Source organism: Meleagris gallopavo, chromosome 16 (assembly GCF_000146605.3).
Source record: "Meleagris gallopavo isolate NT-WF06-2002-E0010 breed Aviagen turkey brand Nicholas breeding stock chromosome 16, Turkey_5.1, whole genome shotgun sequence".
NCBI classification, from domain to species: Eukaryota; Metazoa; Chordata; class Aves; order Galliformes; family Phasianidae; genus Meleagris; species Meleagris gallopavo.
In genome coordinates, this window is record NC_015026.2 from 8,447,587 (window position 1) to 8,465,190 (window position 17,604).

The window sequence follows — 17,604 nt, forward strand, 5'->3', positions numbered from 1 at the left end:
CCCAATTGATTTTTTGGAGGGGAGGGTTGTTCCTGCTTCCCTTCCTCCATCAGCTTGCTGCGTTCCTGGCTCAAAGATGGCATTTTAGTGCCAGGGCTGCTCTGGTCCCATCCTGATGCTGTCCTGGCCGTTGCCCGTGCTGTGTGGGTCCGGCTGTGGGTAGGATGCTTGGGGTCCATCTCCACCCTCAGCGATCTGTGTCCCCTCAGCCACCTGGGGGTCCCAGCACTTGGTCTCCCTATAGCGCTGCGCTGCTGTTGGGTGCCCCAGAGCTTTTTGGCCATCGGCACGTTTTGGTGATGGGGTGTTGGGTTCCATTTGGAGCCCTTTGGTGTTGTGCCGTGGGGCGGTGAGCAGCCTGGGTGCCATCGCGATGTCCCATCCCCGTGGGTCGGCGGCTGCCCTGGGGCTGTGCTTTTGCCCCACTCCTTGATTCCCGCGGCCCAACCCGGCTGTCTGGCTCCTCCGGGACGTCCCCTGCGCCACGGCGGCTCCAGCCCGGCCACACCGGCGCTGCCAGACAGCTCCCACCTGCCGGAGCCGCCGGGCCGGTTCCCCGTGCCCAGGGCAGCGTGCGGGGCACGGGGCGGTGTGCGGAAACCACACTGCAGGGATGCGTCCGTCCCAGCCCCGCATGCAGCTCTGGGGTGTGAGGGGCAATGCCCGGGGTTGGGAACATGGAGCCAGCTGGCTGGGAGGGCTGTGAGGTCAGTGAGCTGGGGACCGGGAGGCTCCTTGCACTTGGGGCGCTGCGCGGTTATGGGCGCTGAGCATCGGTGCCGGTCCTGCCACGCTTCCTGCCGAGCGGCGTTGCCGATGGAGGAGCCGGGACCAGTTGGGTGAGTGCGGCCGTGCGGGCGCATACCAAACCCCACCCTGCTGAGAAAGAAGGGGGTGGCGGAGGCCAGGATCCGGCCCGGCCCTCGTGTGCCCGTCTGGCCGCGTGCCAACCGCATCCTGACCCGCGGCGGCGGTCGGAAGCGCCGTAGTTGTGCCACACCGACGTTGGCTGCGTCCCCGTGCCCGCTGCGCCGGGGGAGCCCATGGGAAAGCTGAGGGCCCCAAGAGCTCCCAGCGCTGCGGACATTGTCCGTGCCCGAGCGAGCGTGGCTAATTGGGGCCGTCCCTGCATGTGGGCTCCCCGGCCCGCTACAGCAGGGCGGCCAAACGGGACCGGGGATCTCTGGATCCATCCCGTTGTGGTCCCACGCTCTGGGCTGGGGGGGAGTGCGGGACGCGTCCCACCCCAAAGCCGAGCGCTGGGGCCTCCAGCTCAGCACCATCCAACCTCATTTCCTCGGCCCCAGCTGCAAACCCTCCGGCTCGCTGCTGTGCAGGGCCGCTCGGGGCCCTCTGTGCTCGGGGCTGGGGTGGGCTGGGGGCAGGAAGCGGGCGGGGGAGCAGCGGGATGAGCACAGCGGCTGGCGGCAGCGCGGGTTGCTCCCAGCAACGCGAGCCGGAGGGCCGTTGCTTGGTGACCCTCGGTGAGGGATTGGGGGACGTGTGTGGGGTGGAGCGGGAGGGGTTCGGCTGCAATGGGGGGGGTTAACCTGGGTTCAGGTTAAGCAGGGGTGCTGGTTGAGTGGCATCCAAGCAGAGCTCAGGTGGGGCTGTGCTGTTTTTTGCTGCTTTTTGTTGCTTTTTCTTTTTTTTCTTTCTTTTTTTTTTCCTTAATGCCCCCCCCCAGGTATGGTGCGCCTGGTGTGGAGCTGACGGGTTTGCACAAGGAGACGGCCACTGTCACCCAGCTGCACTTCCTGACTGGGCAGGTAGGTGGGGAGGTATGGGGGGGTCCCGCTGAACCCTGGCGGTGGCCCCTGTGCTCACCCACTGTTCCCCCCTGCCCAGGGCTGGCTGCTGTCCCTGCTGGATGACAACTCGCTGCACCTGTGGGAGATCTACCAGAAGGAGGGCTGCTCCCACCTGGAGGAGACGCGCAGCTTCGGGCTGCCCGCACGCCCCGGGTCAGGCGCTGCGCCGCTCCTCCTCCTGCCCTGTGCTGTGCTGGGGATTGGGGGCTCCCATCCGGCTTCCGTCCCCGTGGGGTGACCCCGCTGTGGGCGGTGATGCTCATTTCCTCACCGGGCGCGTTGGGGCGGTGGTGGGTGAGGTCTGCCAGAGTTTACACCCGGCTCCGTGCCGGGGTGAGGCTTGGCTTGGCTGCAGGGTTTGCGCCGATTGTTTTGCTTAAAGAGGGGAGGGGGGAAACGTGGAGCGGGATGGAGCGGAGCAGCTCTGCGGCGTGGGAGCGCTGGGATGCAGAGCTCCCGGGCTCTGCACACCTGGGCAGTGATAAGGGCACTGGCCCTGTGCTGGGAACGGTGTGGGGGAGCGGGTGGCTGCGGCTGAGATGACCTTGACTGGGGATCTGGAGGGGATGGGAGAACCTTGGCCAAATCATTCCCTCCCCCCTGCCCTGGTTCTGGCCATGGTGAAAGCCACGTGGCCCTGCAGTGGCTCAGGGTCTCAGGGGGACCCTTGATTTGTGTGTCCTCTCTGGTGAAGGTCTCTGTTTTCCATGCTGCCTGATCTCAGGCTGTAAATAATGGCTCAATAATTGCCTGTCACCACCGATGCTGATAGTGGTGACCGAGCAGCCTGGCTGCTGTCCCTGCACACCATTCCCATCCCCATTGGAGTGATGCTGGGGCAGGATGGGGGACTCTTGGGGTATCCGTCCTGGCATTGGGGTCACACAGCTGACACAGCCCTGCTCTCCCCACAGCTGCTCCCCCAGCATCACGCGGGTGACGGTGATCCTTCCCACGTCCTCGGGCACTGTGGCCTGCCTGGGCACTGAGGGTGGAGCAGTGTACTTCCTTGCACTGCCTGCCCTCATGCTGCTGGAAGACAAAACCCTCCTCCAGGATGAGATCCTACAAAGGTGAGCACCGGTCCTGCACCCTAAAGCCTCAATTCCTGACCATTCCCCCCCCTCCCTTACCCCACTACTCTCTCCTGTGCAGCGTGCCCGATGATTACCGCTGCGGGAAGGCACTGGGGCCAGTGGAATCCATCCAGGAGCACCCCCAGGATGCTGGGAGGCTGCTGATCGGGTACAGCCGGGGACTGGTGGCCCTGTGGGACCAGAGCACGCGCACTGTGCAGCATCTCTTCCTCGGGAACCAGGTACCTGGGCCAGACTGGCTCCTTAATGGGGAGGGATTCACCCTGCTCCCTCCCTGGGTCCCAAACCCCCGCTGTCCCCTTTTCGCAGCAGCTGGAGAGCCTGGCCTGGGAGCATAGCGGGAAGAACGTCGTCAGCTCACACAGTGATGGCAGCTACTTGGTGTGGGCAGTGGGAGGCAGCGGGCAGCGCACCCAGCAGCCCGTCATGGCCACCATCCCCTACGGTGCGTGGGCACCTGCCCCCAAATCCCTCCCGAGGGGCACGTGTGGGCTCTGGGCTTTGGGATCACATTATGGTTTGAGAGTTGTAAATGTGGCACGACCTTCGTTTCAGGTCCGTTCCCATGCAAAGCCATCAGCAAAATCCTGTGGCGGACGTGTGAGTCAGGGTAGGTGATGGTGATGGGGGCATGCGGTGCTGGGGGGTTTGGTGCAGGGGCAAAAATGCCTCCATGGAGCCTTGACTATCTGCTTTCCCCCACAGCAACCCCTTCATCATCTTCAGTGGCGGCATGCCTCGGGCCAGCTACGGCGACCGGCACTGCGTCAGTGTGGTGCAGGGCCAGAGACTCGCCACGCTGGACTTCACCTCCCGCATCATCGACTTCTTCACAGTGCAGGACCCCGTGGTGCCGGAGGGAGGTATGTCCTGTGGCACCAACCCTACGGTCCCTGGGTTGGGGTTTCCATTACCTTCATCCCTTTTTTCTTTTTTTTTCTTTTTTTCCTCATCCAACAAGGCTTTGAGAACCCCCGTGCCCTGGTGGTGCTGGTGGAGGAGGAGCTAGTGGTGTTTGACCTGCAGACGCCAGGCTGGCCCACCATCCCCGCCCCATACCTGGCCCCGCTCCACTCCTCTGCCATCACCTGCTCCTACCACATCTCTAACGTGCCCCTCAAACTCTGGGAAAGGATTGTCAGTGCTGGGGAACAGCAGAGCCCACGTCTCTCCTCTGCAGTGAGTGCTGGGGTCTGTGGGTAGGGGACGTGGACTGTGAGGGCACGCAGAGGCGTGATGCTTAGTAATGCTCCTCCAGGCTTGGCCCATCAATGGAGGGAAGAACCTGGCCCAGGAGCCCACGCAGAGGGGTCTGCTTCTCACCGGGTGAGTGCCTCGGAGTGGCTGTGATGTAGGAGGGACCTCAGTGCGAGGAGGGAAGGGGACATCCTCAGCCTTCCCGTGGTGGGAGTGGGATGGGGCGGTGGGGTGGACTTTTTCCCCACGCTGGGAGCTGAAGCCCTGAGGATGTGTGAGGTGCTGCTGGGCTGACAATCCCCACTGTGCAGCTTGGTGGCCAGGCAGCAGCATGTCACCACCGCGCTGTCCCCACGCTCAGCCCCTCCTGGCACGGCAGCCACCAGCACACAGGCGGCTCTTGTTAGCCCCGCAGATGCTAATGGCATCACCCCCACCCTGTCCCTCCACCCCTTCCCCAGGCACGAGGACGGCACGGTGCGGTTCTGGGATGCCTCGGGGGTGTCACTGAAGCCGCTGTACAAGCTGGGCACCGCCAACATCTTCCAGACCGACTGTGAGCACAACGACAGCCTCAACCAGGCGGGTGAGGAGGAGTGGCCGCCGTTCCGCAAGGTGATGTCCGCAGGGCTTGGAGGAGGCACACGCACCATGCTGCAGCCCCCAGCACCCTCTGCCTGGGGGGGGATGTGCCTGTGGGAGCCGTCCCAGCTGCACTGTGGGGATGTGTCCCCTCGCTCAGGGCACAGCTGCTGCCTCAGTGACACAAGGGACGCTTGTTCTGCACGCCCTGACCCACGGGTCTGCCCTGGCCTAGGAGGGGGACCCTGGGACACTGGGGATGCGTGAGGATGGAGCTGCCCTGAGCGTGGTACTCAGTGCTGCTGGCTGTCCCGTGGGCGCGTGACACACGTCTCCCTTTTTCCTCAGGTGGGCTGCTTTGATCCCTACAGCGATGACCCCCGTCTGGGCATCCAGAAGATCGCTCTGTGCAAATACACAGCCAAGATGGTGGTGGCTGGCACAGCTGGGCAGGTAGCTCTTGGGGGACGAGGTGACACAGGGCACCCCAATCCCTGCAGCCTTCTCCCAAGAGAGCTCCCACCCATGGGTTCACTCTGCAGCCAGCGCACAGGGACCCTCCATGTCCCCCACCGGCCCCTTGTCCCATCCCTGCAGGTGCTGGTGATGGAGCTAAACGATGACAAGTCTGAGCATGCCGTTAGCGTGGCCGCGGTGGATCTGCTGCAGGACCGCGAGGGCTTCACCTGGAAGGGCCACGACCGCCTGGCACCCCGGAACGGCCCCATCACCTTCACCCCTGGCTTCCAGCCCAGCGTCTTGGTGCAGTGTGTGCCCCCTGCCGCCGTCACCGCCGTCACCCTGCACTCCGAGTGGAACCTGGTGGCTTTTGGTACCAGCCACGGCTTTGGGCTCTTTGATTACCACCGGCGCAACTCGGTGCTGGCCAGGTAAGGCGGCGATGTTCAGGGACAGGGGACCTCATGCTGGGGTCCGGGTGCTGAGCGGTGGTGCTGCAGGTGTACGCTGCACCCCAATGACTCGCTGGCCATGGAGGGGCCCCTGTCCCGCGTCAAGTCCCTTAAGAAGTCCCTGCGGCAGTCCTTCCGACGCATCCGTAAGAGCAGGGTGTCGGGCAAGAAGAGGCTGAACGCCGGCAGCCCCTCCAGCAAGGTGGGCGCAGCGCAGGGCTCCGATCCCCTCCTGGTGTGATGTGTGCGGCTGCTGACCCCCCACTTTCCCCCCTCTGCAAGGTGCAGGAGGCCAACGCACAGCTGGCCGAGCAGGCGGGCCCCCCCGAGGTGGAGATGACGCCGGTGCAGAGGCGCATCGAGCCCCGCTCGGCTGATGATTCGCTCTCCGGGGTGGTGCGGTGCCTTTACTTCGCTGACACCTTCCTCCGAGATGGTGAGAGCCCGCAGGCAGCCCTGAGTCCGGTGCTGTGCCGTGGGGAGGAGCTGTCTCACGCTTTTTCTAATCTCTCTCACCCTGCAGCCACCCACCATGGCCCCACGATGTGGGCAGGGACCAACTCAGGCTCAGTGTTCGCCTACGCCCTGGAGGTGCCGTCACAGGAGAAGTTTTCAGAGCGGGCGGTGGAGGCGGTGCTGGGGAAGGAGATCCAGCTGATGCACCGTGCACCCGTGGTGGCCATCGCTGTGCTGGACGGCCGGGGGAACCCACTGCCGGAGCCCTACGAGGTGTCGCGGGACCTGGCCAAGGCTCCCGACATGCAGGGCAGCCACTCCATGCTCATCTCCTCAGAGGAGCAGTTCAAGGTGAGCATAAGCACTGAGGATGGGACCGGACATCCCCAACGTGTCTGCTCTGGGTGTCCCCTTCTGCACCAGTACATGGAGGAGCATCCTGGCTGGAGTGACCAGAGGGATGGGTGACTTTTGAGGCACTTTTGCTGAGTGTTGTCTGGGGCTGCTCTGACTCCTCTTGCCCTTCTCGCCCCTCCCCAGGTCTTCACGCTGCCCAAAGTCAGCGCCAAGACCAAGTTCAAGCTGACTGCGCATGGAGGGCTGCCGGGTGCGGAAGGTGGCCCTGGTCAGCCTGGCCAGCACCGGCGCCGAGGAGCGCGTGGAGAACTGCCTGGCCTGCCTCACCAACCTGGGCGACATCCACATCTTCACTGTGCCCGCCCTGCGGCCACAAGTGCACTACAGCTGCATCCGCAAAGAGGACATCAGCGGCATCGCCTCCTGCGTCTTCACCAAGCACGGGCAGGGTGAGGGCTCAGCTCCGCACGGCCTCAGCGTCCCCCACCTCTGCAGCCCCTGGGTGCTCCCTGATGCTCTCTGTCCCCCCACGCTGCAGGTTTCTACTTGATTTCGCCGTCCGAGTTCGAGCGCTTCTCCTTGAGCGCCAGGAATGTGACAGAGCCGCTGTGCTGCCTGGAGGTGTCCCGGCTGCAGGACACCTCGTGCCTCAGGTGGGTCAGGCCGAGGGCTCCTCACTCCCTATGGAGGCACCCCATTGATGCCCATCCCTGCGTTGTGCCACCAGCACTGACCTCTCCCTGTGTTTCCTTCCAGCAACTCAGCGGTGACTCCGAAGGTGCAGCAAGCCAATGGCACACACGTCCCACACAGCCCCGAGGCCAACCATTCCCCTGCTGACAGTGACCGTGAGTGGGAAAGGGACACAGCGGGGGGAGGATGCGCTCTGGAGCTGGGCATCATTTTCTGTTCTTAGGGAGAGCTGATCTGGTGGGGGGCAACTAGCCCATGGCAGGGGCTGGTGCTGTGGGGTCCCTTCTACTCCAACCATGGGGTTTGTGGGGATGAAGGCTCTGGGATCTCCATCCCCCCCTGTGGCTCCCCAGGGTCCCCGGAGGAGCGCCAGGCCACCTTCTCGCCTGGCTCCGTCGACTCTCCTAACAGCAGCATGGAGAACCCGCTGGACACCACTGGGGACATCACGGTGGAGGAAGTGAAGGATTTCCTGGCGTATGTTGTGGGAGGAGCACCTCTGAGTGCTTCTGGCAGCTCTGAGGGGGCTCAGGAGAGCCCCGGCTGCATCTGGTTCATCTCCCCCAGATCCTCAGAGGAGGTGGAAAGGAACATGAGGAACACCAGCGAGGACGAGATGCGACCCGCGGGCATCCTCATCAAGTGAGGTGTGTGGGGGACGGTGTCCTTGGGGGTGGGGGTTCCTTTTCATCCCATTTTTGGCCCTGCACCCCAGGGGCCGCATCCCCGAGCTTAGGGACTGTGTCTCCCATAGGCATCGCCGATGCCCGCAGCCCCCCCGGCCCATCTCAGTGTTCGGATTCCCGGGATGCGTGACATGACTGGACCCCCCGGCCCCCTCGGTGTAACGTAGACTCGTCTCCTCTCTAACATCTGCGCCCCGGCTCCGACACGCTCCCCCCACACCTCCTTGCCTGGCTGCCGGCCCCAGACCCCCCAGGCTGGCCCCGAGAGGGGAGGGAGCGTGTTGCACAAACTCTTCCCGGGGAAGATCTTTTTTCTTTTTTTTTTCCCCACATGGTCCGGTGTAGCTGTTCTCTGCTCCAGAGCCCCCAGCCCAGGGGATGCTGCTGGTGGGGAGGGAAGGAAGGCTGTGATGGCTTTTGCCCCCCCAATATGCCTCCTGGTTTTGGTCCCTGAGGGAGGCACAGAACAAATGGGGGGGCTGGGAGCCTCCAGCACAGCCCCCCCAGACCCCTGTCTCTGTTTACATGCCCGGCTCCCTGCAGTTTACAGCCCCTCCTCTGAGTGCCACGAGGGTCCGGGCTGCCACATGGGGACTGTCCCCTTCCTGGGACCCTCCTGTCCTTCTGCTGCTCCCCAGCGGGGTCCTGCAGGGCTCGGGGAGGGGGGAGGGGGTCACAGGTGGCCTTTTTCTCATAGTGGTTTCTCCAAGGGCTATTCTCCAGGCTGGGCTCCCTGCCTGCTGCTCCTTTCTGACACTAATTCCTGCCACGGATGGGTTTGGGATGGGATCATGCTGGGGGACGGGAGGACAGGGGCATGATGCCGGCTCCCAACCCTGTGCAACCCCCTGCCATTCCCTGGGGGTGTCACTGTGCCAAATTCCTGCTGGGCTCCCCATCTCTGCAGGGGCTGTGTAGATGTGGCTCTGTCCCTGCGGGGCTCAGCCTGGTGCCCGCCCATCTCGTTGTGGGGATTCCCAGGGCCCTTTCTTGGCCCCCCTCCCCCCATCTCCTCTCTTTTGCGGTACGTCTGGTCTGGGCCAGGGGGGCCGGGAGAGGCAGCGCTGCCCCAGGCCCTGTCCTGGCTGGGGCTGTAGTGTCCCTGGTAGTAAATCCCTACCCCCTCCCGTTTTTTTTTTTTTTTTTGGTAAGATGAATTTAGCATTGTTTAGTTATTAAAAATACTGGTTTTTAATATTGAAAATAAAGCATTTAATATCAACTGCCAGCCATGTGAATGTTGGGGGACCTCAGCTGCCTGGGGCGAGTGACACAGGATGGGCTCAGGGGCTGCTGTGCCCCCATGTGGGATCCAGACGAGCACAGTCAGAGTCTGGCATGATTGCACGGTGACAATGCAGCCTTTATTGATAGGATACTGATAGGCCAGCCTCATTTGGGGTTGGTCCTATCTCTCCAGGACCACAAAAAAAGGTGAGAGCCCCTCGCTAATCCCCCAGTGCTCTTTAGCAAAGCATCCTCCCCCTGCTCCCCAGCTGGAGGGAGCTTGTTGCTGCTTTGGAACAGCATTGAGCAGGACAGAGGCAGGGCCCTGCACTCCCCCATGTGCCCCTAAAGAGGGGAAGGAGCCAGGAGAAGGGAGGATAGGGACACCCCAATGCCCCCCAGTGGCCCCAGCTCAGAGAGAAGCGGATCCAGCGGTTGAGCGCAGGCATGAGTGGTGCCGAATGCTGGGGGGGGTTCAGTGTGGGGTGTTCCACTCCCCCAGGCCCTTATGCTGGGGGCTTACGGAAGACACTCCAGGCGTGGAAGCAGCGGGTGAAGGGCCAGGGCTCGTTGCCTTTCCGCACCAACCGCAGCTTGCGGGGCCGCGTGGGGTCCTTGGAGCGCATGTGTTGGATGTAGACCTGGGGCATGGGACACGATCAGAGCCCACCAGGAATGGAAGAGAGACCCGAGGGGTGATGGAGGTGCCCGAATTCAACACGCAGGGCCTTACCTGGCACGCTTTGAGGCTCAGCTTGATCTCCACCTGGCTGGTCTGGGTGCCCACCCACATGTAAACCTGCGGAAGGATGTGCAGATGGGCTCAGCTGTGGATCTGGGTGGGCACCGTGCAGCCTCCCAGACACCCTGCTCACCTCCTGCCCATTGTCCAGCAGCATGATGTCATCATCAGCCAGGTCATCCTGGCAGAAATCAGAACACTTCTCTGACACGGCAAAATAGCCTTTCTCGTTGGAGCACCTAAAGGGGAGCCAGAGGAGAGTGCATCAGTGGCACGAAGTCGTCAGCACTCAGTGACAGAGAAGTTATCCGTGGGCACCCTATGGCCCAAACAGACAGACAGTGGGGAGAGAAGCTTTGCCCATCTTGGGGAGCCCAGAGGCAAAAGCCCCTAGTGAAGGCTGGTGTGTCACTCTGGGACATGGAATGGGACAAGCATGTCCTGAGCCAGAACCCACCTGAAGAGCCGGGAGTGCTTCATGTATTCAGCATCTTCATCATAAGGCTTCTGGCTCCCGATGCCCACCCAGAAGAAGTTTTCAGGCTCTTCTCCCTCGTTGATCACCTGTGAGAACAAGGGTAGTGTCAAGGCTGAGTTCCTCCATCCCTCACTGCTCTCAGGTAAGTTGGTGCTGAGCCCAACAGCCCCAATCCTGTCACCTGCTTGCTGTAGGAGTCATCAAACATGTTGTTCATGATGTCCTCAGCCAGCTTGGCCTCATCAGGGTCAGCAGCTCGGCCCACCCAGGTGTAGACAATGCCCTGGTTGTCTGTGCTTTCAAATGGGACCTGGGGAGAGCGAAACGTTGGGGTAGGGGATGTGTGGCTGAGCCCCCTTGTTGCTGGGAGAAGATGCTCAGCCTCAGGCAGTACCTTGAGGATGAAGCAGAACTCAGAGTTGAGCAGCCCAGCGTCTGTGTTGATCTGGATGCACCTAGAAGAGAAGCCCAGGAGGCACAGGCAGCAGGAGTTGTGGTCCCCCAGCATTCCTGGGCAGCACCAACAGGTTGAGGGGGGGCACAGACCTGGTGCAGAGGGCTCCACCGTTGGTGCGGATGTGGTACAGGCTGGGCTGGGGCGGGCTGGCCTTCTCCTTCCGCTTGCCCCGGTGGATGACAAACCTCCTCTTGAAGTGTGACAGGAACTTGGGGTTCTCCTGTTGCTGGGTCATGCGCACCACCTGGGCGAGGTGGGTGTCAGCAGGGGCGTGGGGCCCCCAGCACAACCCCAAGCTCCAGGTGTGTGAGTGGCTGCTGGCACCTCCGTGCCACCGTCTTCATCTTAACTGCTACCCCCTGCCCTCTGTCCAGGGGGAGATAGGGGACAGGGGAGCAGCAAGGCCAAGCAGAATGCCCCCATATTCCTCCTCCAGGTGTGGACAGGGGGATCCTTGGGGCTGGGGCTTCCTGGGCTGGGTTAGGGAGCAGTTCCCTGTAGGCAGTACAGGGGATCCCAGCACAGGCTCTCACCTCTAGCTTGCCAGGGAAGAGACTCTCAAATTTCTTCTGCAGGCTGAAGGTAAAGGTGAGCCAGCCCATGTTGGAGGCCTCGCGGCCCTGCCAGAAGTATACGATGCACTGGAAGTCTTCTTCAGGTTGTTTCTCCTCCTCTTCTTCCTCACCCTCCTCTTCCTCTTTTCCTTCAGTCTTCTTTCTCTTTTCCTCCTCCTCCTCATATTCTACTGGCACCCAGTATCTGAGTGCAGGGACAGGAGTGAGGGGGGGGAACCTGGGCAGGGCGATGGGGGATGCAGGAGCTCAGCAGCCCCAGAAAGGATAAACTGGCTCACCTGCAGAGGAAGACGTAGCAGTCATGTGTGTGGAAATGGCCAAACTCCTCCTCAGGCAGCCGTGCAAATTTCTTGCCTTCCAGCACGAAGCCCTCCATTCCGTCCAGGTCCTCATTCCACTCCTCCATCAGCTGCTCTGCCTGCAAATCCCCATGTGTTCGGTCAGCACATGGAGCTCTGGGCCTGCTGCCACCATGGGGACATGTGGGCATCCCCAGCCCTACCTCATTCAGGGGCATGGGGGGCTGCCGGGGCAGGAAGAGTGCGGTGAGGTCAGCCTTCATCTGGTCCTTCTTCTCGGCGTCCTTGCGCACCTTGCCAGCCAGGCCGCCCTCCTGCAGCACGTTCTCAGCGTTGCGGGTGTAGTCCACTTGCAGGACATCATCCCAGTTCTTGAACTTGGATTTGAACACCTAAACACGGAAGATGCGAGGTGAGGAGAGGGAGCAGAAGGCCCCAGGTGCAGCCCCATCTCTGCCCTTCAGATCTGTGTCCCCCCCACCTGGCACTCGGTGCCCTCCAGGTTCCGTGTGACCATGGCATGCTTGGGGCGGTGCAGCATCCCACACAGCTCCTGGCTCAGCTTCAGTGCTGCTGCTCGCACCAGCCGTGACGACTTCCTCCCAATCCAGATAAAGACATCAGACCAGCAGTCCAGGATGTACACGTTCTTGGTGTCCAACAGGCTCTGCAGCTGGGGACACAAAGCGGAGATACGGTCAGGTACCTCCTGAGTTTTTCCCAGGCTGGAAAACTCCTCAAGGCCAGCTGAGACAAGCAGAACATCCTGCACCCAGGATACCACTGGTTGAGCCTGCCCCAGAGCATGGCTGGAGCAAGGAGAGAGCAGAACCCATCTCATAGGTCATAACAGGAGACCCCCCCCTGCCCCATCCTATGCCCTACCAGGCGCATCTCAGGCATCAGATCGGCCTTCAGCCTCTTCTTGTGCTCTACTGACAACTTGTAGTTGATCTGGGGCAGCTCCAGGTAACCCAGCCCCAAGCCAACCTGCAGAGAAAACAGGGACACAGGGTGAGGATGGCCACGGCACAGTGATGATCCCACAGAGGGTGGCAGCTCCTCACCTTGTACAGCTTGGGCTTGTGGGGCTGGAAGTCATCGGGAACACAGGGCTGGATCTCTTCGGGCTGTCCCCCCAGCACCTCCCAGAACTCAGGGCTCTCCTGGCCCTGGCAGAGCAGTGTGATCTCTGCTTTGCCCTTGCGCTCGTTCTTGTTGATCTTCTCAGCGAAGAGCCTGTGGGAGCGTGGGCTGAAGTGGGCTCCCCAGTACCCCGGGTCCCCAGCCTAGGTTCCCAGCCCCTACCTGGCCTTGGTGGTGCTGCTCAGCGTGGCCCGGCTGCCCCGCCATACATAAAGCTCCAGGCCGTGGTCCAGGAGGAAGACAAAGCTGGAGAACATGGACATAGAGCAAGTGAGGAAGGGAGCAGGATGCACCACTGTCCTCCCCATGCAAAGTCTGAATCCCTGGTCTTACAGAAAGGCAGCTCATTTCTACCCTAAAGCTGCAGCCACTCTGTCTTGGCTTGGACCTGGCTCCCTGTCCCTTTTTAGGGTCCCATATGTCCCCTCGCTCTTTCCCTGCTCACCGGGGGTCTAGGGATGTCCCTTTCAGTGCCACTGGCTCCAGCTTGATGTTCTTCTTCCCATAGACACGGTACAGCCTGGAAGAGAGAGACAGCCCTGGTTGAACATGAGGCAACACCTGCCCTGTGTGTACCCCTCCCAACTGCCTGCCCCCGGCCCTACCTGGTGACATACTGTGTGTCCTCAACAGTGAAGAACCCGCTGGCTGTGCCACCCTCGATATAGGAGATGTCATTATCAAAAACCTGGGGGCAAAGAACAGGGGATGAGGGTGGGGAAGGCTGGGGGCTGTGGGGGAGCACTGAGATAGCCTCACCTGGAGGAACTCATCACTCTCATCCCCCATCTCCTCACGGATACAGCGGCACTCAGCCCCCAGGTAGTTGCGCAGGTTGACGGCGTGGATGGCAGAGCATGCCTTCTTGTCCAGAGTGGCCTCCTGCCCGATCCAGTAGTAGATCTCCCAGCTGAGGGAGCCATTCTCGTCCAGGAAGGTCTGTGGAGGGACAGGGTGTGAGAAGGGCTGCCAAAAGTCCTGGGGACACAGCGAGCCCCGTTCCCTTCGTGTACCTTAAGCACGATGTAGCAATCGGCCTCGTAGAACTTCCCATAGAAGGCATCATCCACCAGCGTGGGCACAAAGTTCTCGATCTGCCAGATGCTGAGGCCGGGCAGCTGCCCCACATCCTCACTGAAGAACTCTGAGTAGTCCAACTGTGGCTTCTCCAGGCCCTGGTCCCAGCGGCGTGCCTTCAGGTCCGGTGCCTTCGCTTCACCACTCTCCTGCAGGGACAGGGGTCACCCAGGGATGGGTCACCCAGGTAGGACACTCCGTGGTGTGACAGGGCTGGCTGCAGACTTACCTCTATCTTCTTGTTCTTCTCCTGGGCCACATCTGACATCCCCTTCAGCACCTGCTTGGCTTGGTCATCCTGGGCTGAGTCCTTGCGCCGCCGCAGGCGCATCTTGCGGGCCAGCGGGTCCTTGGTGCTGCTCCCTGGGGACAATGGGATGGGGTGAGAGGCAGTGGGACCCCCCAGGCATGGCACAGAGCCATGCCTCCTTGTCTACTTGCCTGCTGCAGCGGCTGCCACGGTGGCTGGTGATGCTCCAGCCAGGCGAAGCTGGTTCTGCAGAGAGAAGTCGATGTTGTACCACTCCGACGTCCGCTCTGCTGGCTTCGGGGGCATCACCAGGTTGGGGTTCTCGCGCACATCCAGGACCTGACAAGGGGATGGGAGTCCTCAGTGCTTTGGGCACGGAGACATCAAGGATGGGGGGTAGAATGGGAGAGCTCAGAGCACTGCGAGCTTTGGGGAGGTGATGGGGGGCCATGTGCCAGGCTGCAGGCAGTGCCCTACCCTCACCCCATCACTTGGGCCCCAGAAGCACACAGGGTGCTGGGCTCTCACCTCCACATCTGTCAGGAAGTGGATGGCCTCTGGCAGCGTCACCAAGCGGTTCTTGTTCAGCACTAGCTTCCGCAGCTTGGAACACCTGTGAGGTAGGGGGATGCTGAGATAGGGCTGGGCCAGGGTTGCATTCTTCAGGACCCTCCACCCCTGTCACCTCCCAGCTCCAGCTCATGGGGACAGTGCAAATCTGATTGGAGGCTGCCCTCTACCTGCACAAGCTCTCAGGGATGAGCTCCAGGTTGTTGTTGGCTGCCATGAACTCCTCCAGGTTGGAGAGCTTGCCAATGCCTGAGGGGATCCCGTCAAAGTCGAGCTTGTTGGAGTTGAGGTACATCTTCTTCAGCTTGGTCAGCTTGCAGATGGCCGACTGGGGAAGGGAGGGGGAGGTGGGGGGTGAGATCTGGCACCACAGCCACAGCAGGGACATGATGGAGGGGTGGGGACATGATGGAGGAATGGGGATGACACGCACAGGCAGGGAGGTGAGCTCATTGCGGGACAGGTTGAGGGTCTCCAGCTGTGTCCACTGGTCGATGCAGAGGGACAGCTCGGTGATCTGGTTGCTGCTGAGGTTGAGGCGCCGCAGGCTGCCCAGTGTATAGAGGCACTCAGGAACACGGCTGAGGTTGTTGCAGGACAGGTCCACATCTGGGGAACAAACGGAGCTGAGGCCACCAGGACACACACCAGGACAGCCCCGATGCAACGCCCCAACGCAGCCCTACCTGCCAGGTTGACCAGGCTCTCCAGGCTGGTGGGCAGGTTGCTCTGCGTGCGCTGTGTGTTCCGCAGGTGCAGGGTCTGCAGAGCTGTCATTGCCGGGAGCTGCCTGTGTCGCAGAGATAGCATCAGGGTACGGCCCAGCGTGGCTCCAATATCTTGGGAACAAGCCACAAAATGGAGCCGTACCGCAGCTGTGCATGCAGCAGGGGGTTGTCATTGAGGATGAGGGTCTGGAGGTGCACCAGCCGTCTCATCTGTGGTGGGAGGCTCTCCAGCTTGTTGTTGCTCAGGTCAAGGTAGAGCAGGTCCGTGAGGTTGATGAAAAGCTGGTTGGGGATGGTCTCGATGCTGCGGGGACATGGGAACCTTCAGGGTGGCCCTGGATGTGCACTGAATCCAACCCAGAGAGGGGGACCCAAAGTGAAGTGGGGAGTGGAGGTGACAGGTGGATGTGTTCGTGGTCAGGGGGAGTTGTGCTGCCAGGAGCCCCACCTGTTGTGGCCCAGGTTGAGCACCAGCATGTTCTTGGCATTCTCCAGCTCCCGGGGACACTCAGTCAGATCATTGCGGCTCAGGTCCTGGGGGATGAAAGCATCCTCAGTCCTGGGATGGGTCCTCCATCTCACAGTTACCACCCACCCCCAAGGACCATGTGGCAACTCTGGGACCATGCTCCAGATGCTCTTCAGTCCCAAGTGCGTCTTCAAAGGGCACAAATGAACAGGACCAGGAGCCCAGGCTGAAGCTCTTACTGTGGGAAAGAGCAGCATGGAGACTCAGCACTTACCAGCACCGAGAGGTCCTCCAGCTGGAAGATGTCATCGGGGACTCCTGAGTTCTTCAGGCTGTTGGCACGTGCCACGATTGCCTTCAAAGTGGACAGAAAGAAATGACTGCAGCCATCACCTGGCTCCAGCACCTGCTGAGCCCCCCAGGAGAGCCAGTGGCCACCCTTGTGTGGCCAAGAGATGCTTGAGGACAGCATCCCCGTTGCATTGGATACACAATGGGACACTCACCCGGAGGCAAGGCAGGCTGGACAGCTCGCCATGAAGCGTGGTAAGGCTGTTGTGGCTGACGGACAGGTGTTCCTGCAGGGAAGCAGGACAAAGCCCCAGTAAGTAGCGAGGGGAGCAGAGTTCAGCCCTGACTCGCACAGGGCTGCTGCGATCCCAAACTGGCTGGGGGCCTCCAGCACATCCATAACATGCTGTAGCACCACCAGAGCAAAGCTCAACCATGGGCTCCACCAAGGGCAAGGCACAGAACTCGAGCTGCCAGGGAACAATGCCAGGCAGCTGCTGGCTATTGCTTTTTTATTTTTTTTCCTTTGCTAAAAGAGCCCAAACCCTTAATTCTCTCCATAAACTTTCACCCTTCCCTTCTATTAACAGGCAGAGGAAGAAAGTGTGGTTTCTGGTCTGGTTTGCTAAGAAAACAAGGTGAAACCCAGCACACCCCTGTCTCAGCCCCTTTCCTAACAACTCTTGCATCCAGTTTCAACCACACTTCCTCGCTCAGCCCTATTATTAGACACTGGCACATGAGGCAGGCAGACAGCAGGTTCTTGGCTCCGCAGCCCCCCCAAGAGCCCCATCCCCTGCCTGCTCACCAGCTTCTGCAGGGCAGCGAGCTCCTCGGGCAGGTAGCAGAGCCCTGTACGGTTCAGCTTCAGCCAGCGCAGGCTGGTCATCGCCTTCACATGCTCTGGGAAGTAGCCACCCTGGGAGGGCATGAGGGTGAGAGAACAGCGTGACCCGTGGGGTGACAAGGGAGAAATAGGGCTGGTGCTGTAGGGCTGCTGAGGGGCAGATCACCCAGCACTATGGCATTGGGATTGGGAGATCACCCAGCCCCATAGGAATGGCATTTAAGGACGGGATCATCCAGCCTTATGGGATTGGGATCTGGGGACTGAGGTCATCCAACCGTACAGGACTGGGACTTAGGAATGACATCACCTGGCCCTAGTGGACAAAGACTGGGGGCTGACACCTCCCGGCTTTCCAGGATCCCAGGGGTGGGTGTCCCCAAGTTCCCCTCATACAGCAGGGCCTGTTAGGCGCCCCAGGGGCCAGGACCACGTAGGGCCGATCAGCTGGGACTGATCGGCCCTACGCGAGGACCTCCGGGATCTCCGGGCCCGGCGGGGAGCGGACAGGCCTGACTGCCCTTCCCAGCACTACGGCACTGCCCCCGACTCTCCCCGCACCCCGCCCGCCCCTAAGCCGGGTACCGCTCCCGGCGCTCCCCCCGCACCTTGAAGTCGTTACCGCTGAGGTCGACGCCGCGGACGAAGGGCAGCACCC

The 17,604-nt window shown here is 61.5% G+C and overlaps 2 protein-coding genes across 2 annotated transcripts; one reads left to right on the top strand and one right to left on the bottom strand.

The window, feature by feature from the left end:
* The first annotated feature begins 30 nt into the window (after positions 1-30).
* LLGL1 (LLGL scribble cell polarity complex component 1) lies at positions 31-9,012 on the top strand. The gene is given in 23 exon segments (XM_010719566.3): positions 31-839; positions 1,688-1,769; positions 1,849-1,964; positions 2,726-2,884; positions 2,967-3,129; positions 3,218-3,353; positions 3,464-3,518; positions 3,614-3,771; positions 3,870-4,087; positions 4,167-4,234; positions 4,567-4,720; positions 5,036-5,140; positions 5,285-5,577; positions 5,647-5,800; positions 5,881-6,034; positions 6,122-6,405; positions 6,595-6,648; positions 6,650-6,860; positions 6,950-7,064; positions 7,168-7,259; positions 7,458-7,581; positions 7,672-7,751; positions 7,859-9,012. Coding segments are annotated over 22 exon segments (3,054 nt in total). The 5' UTR covers positions 31-759; the 3' UTR covers position 7,751; positions 7,859-9,012.
* Positions 9,013-9,129: 117 nt separating this feature from the next.
* On the bottom strand, positions 9,130-17,598 carry FLII (FLII actin remodeling protein). Its single transcript, XM_010719825.2, has 30 exons — positions 17,555-17,598; positions 16,908-17,018; positions 16,315-16,386; positions 16,083-16,163; positions 15,788-15,873; positions 15,482-15,643; positions 15,298-15,401; positions 15,045-15,220; positions 14,782-14,939; positions 14,570-14,654; positions 14,233-14,380; positions 14,021-14,154; positions 13,728-13,940; positions 13,474-13,653; positions 13,320-13,402; positions 13,160-13,234; positions 12,877-12,960; positions 12,636-12,807; positions 12,454-12,558; positions 12,050-12,241; positions 11,772-11,960; positions 11,548-11,687; positions 11,228-11,453; positions 10,784-10,938; positions 10,632-10,692; positions 10,419-10,547; positions 10,217-10,323; positions 9,893-9,998; positions 9,751-9,816; positions 9,130-9,658 (listed from the first exon to the last, which is right to left on the bottom strand). Exons 2-30 carry the CDS (start codon positions 16,986-16,988, stop codon positions 9,524-9,526), a joined length of 3,705 nt encoding a protein of 1,234 aa, XP_010718127.2. The 5' UTR covers positions 16,989-17,018; positions 17,555-17,598; the 3' UTR covers positions 9,130-9,523.
* Positions 17,599-17,604: the final 6 nt, after the last annotated feature.

Coding starts and splice junctions, on each gene's coding strand:
- FLII (XM_010719825.2), bottom strand. CDS start 16,988: ATGACCAGCCTGCGCTGGCTGAAGCTGAACCGTACAGGGCTCTGCTAC. Junction 13,941..14,020: donor AGAAGAACAAGAAGATAGAG/GTAAGTCTGCAG, acceptor CTGTCCCTGCAG/GAGAGTGGTGAAGCGAAGGC. Junction 11,688..11,771: donor CCCCCATGCCCCTGAATGAG/GTAGGGCTGGGG, acceptor GGGGATTTGCAG/GCAGAGCAGCTGATGGAGGA.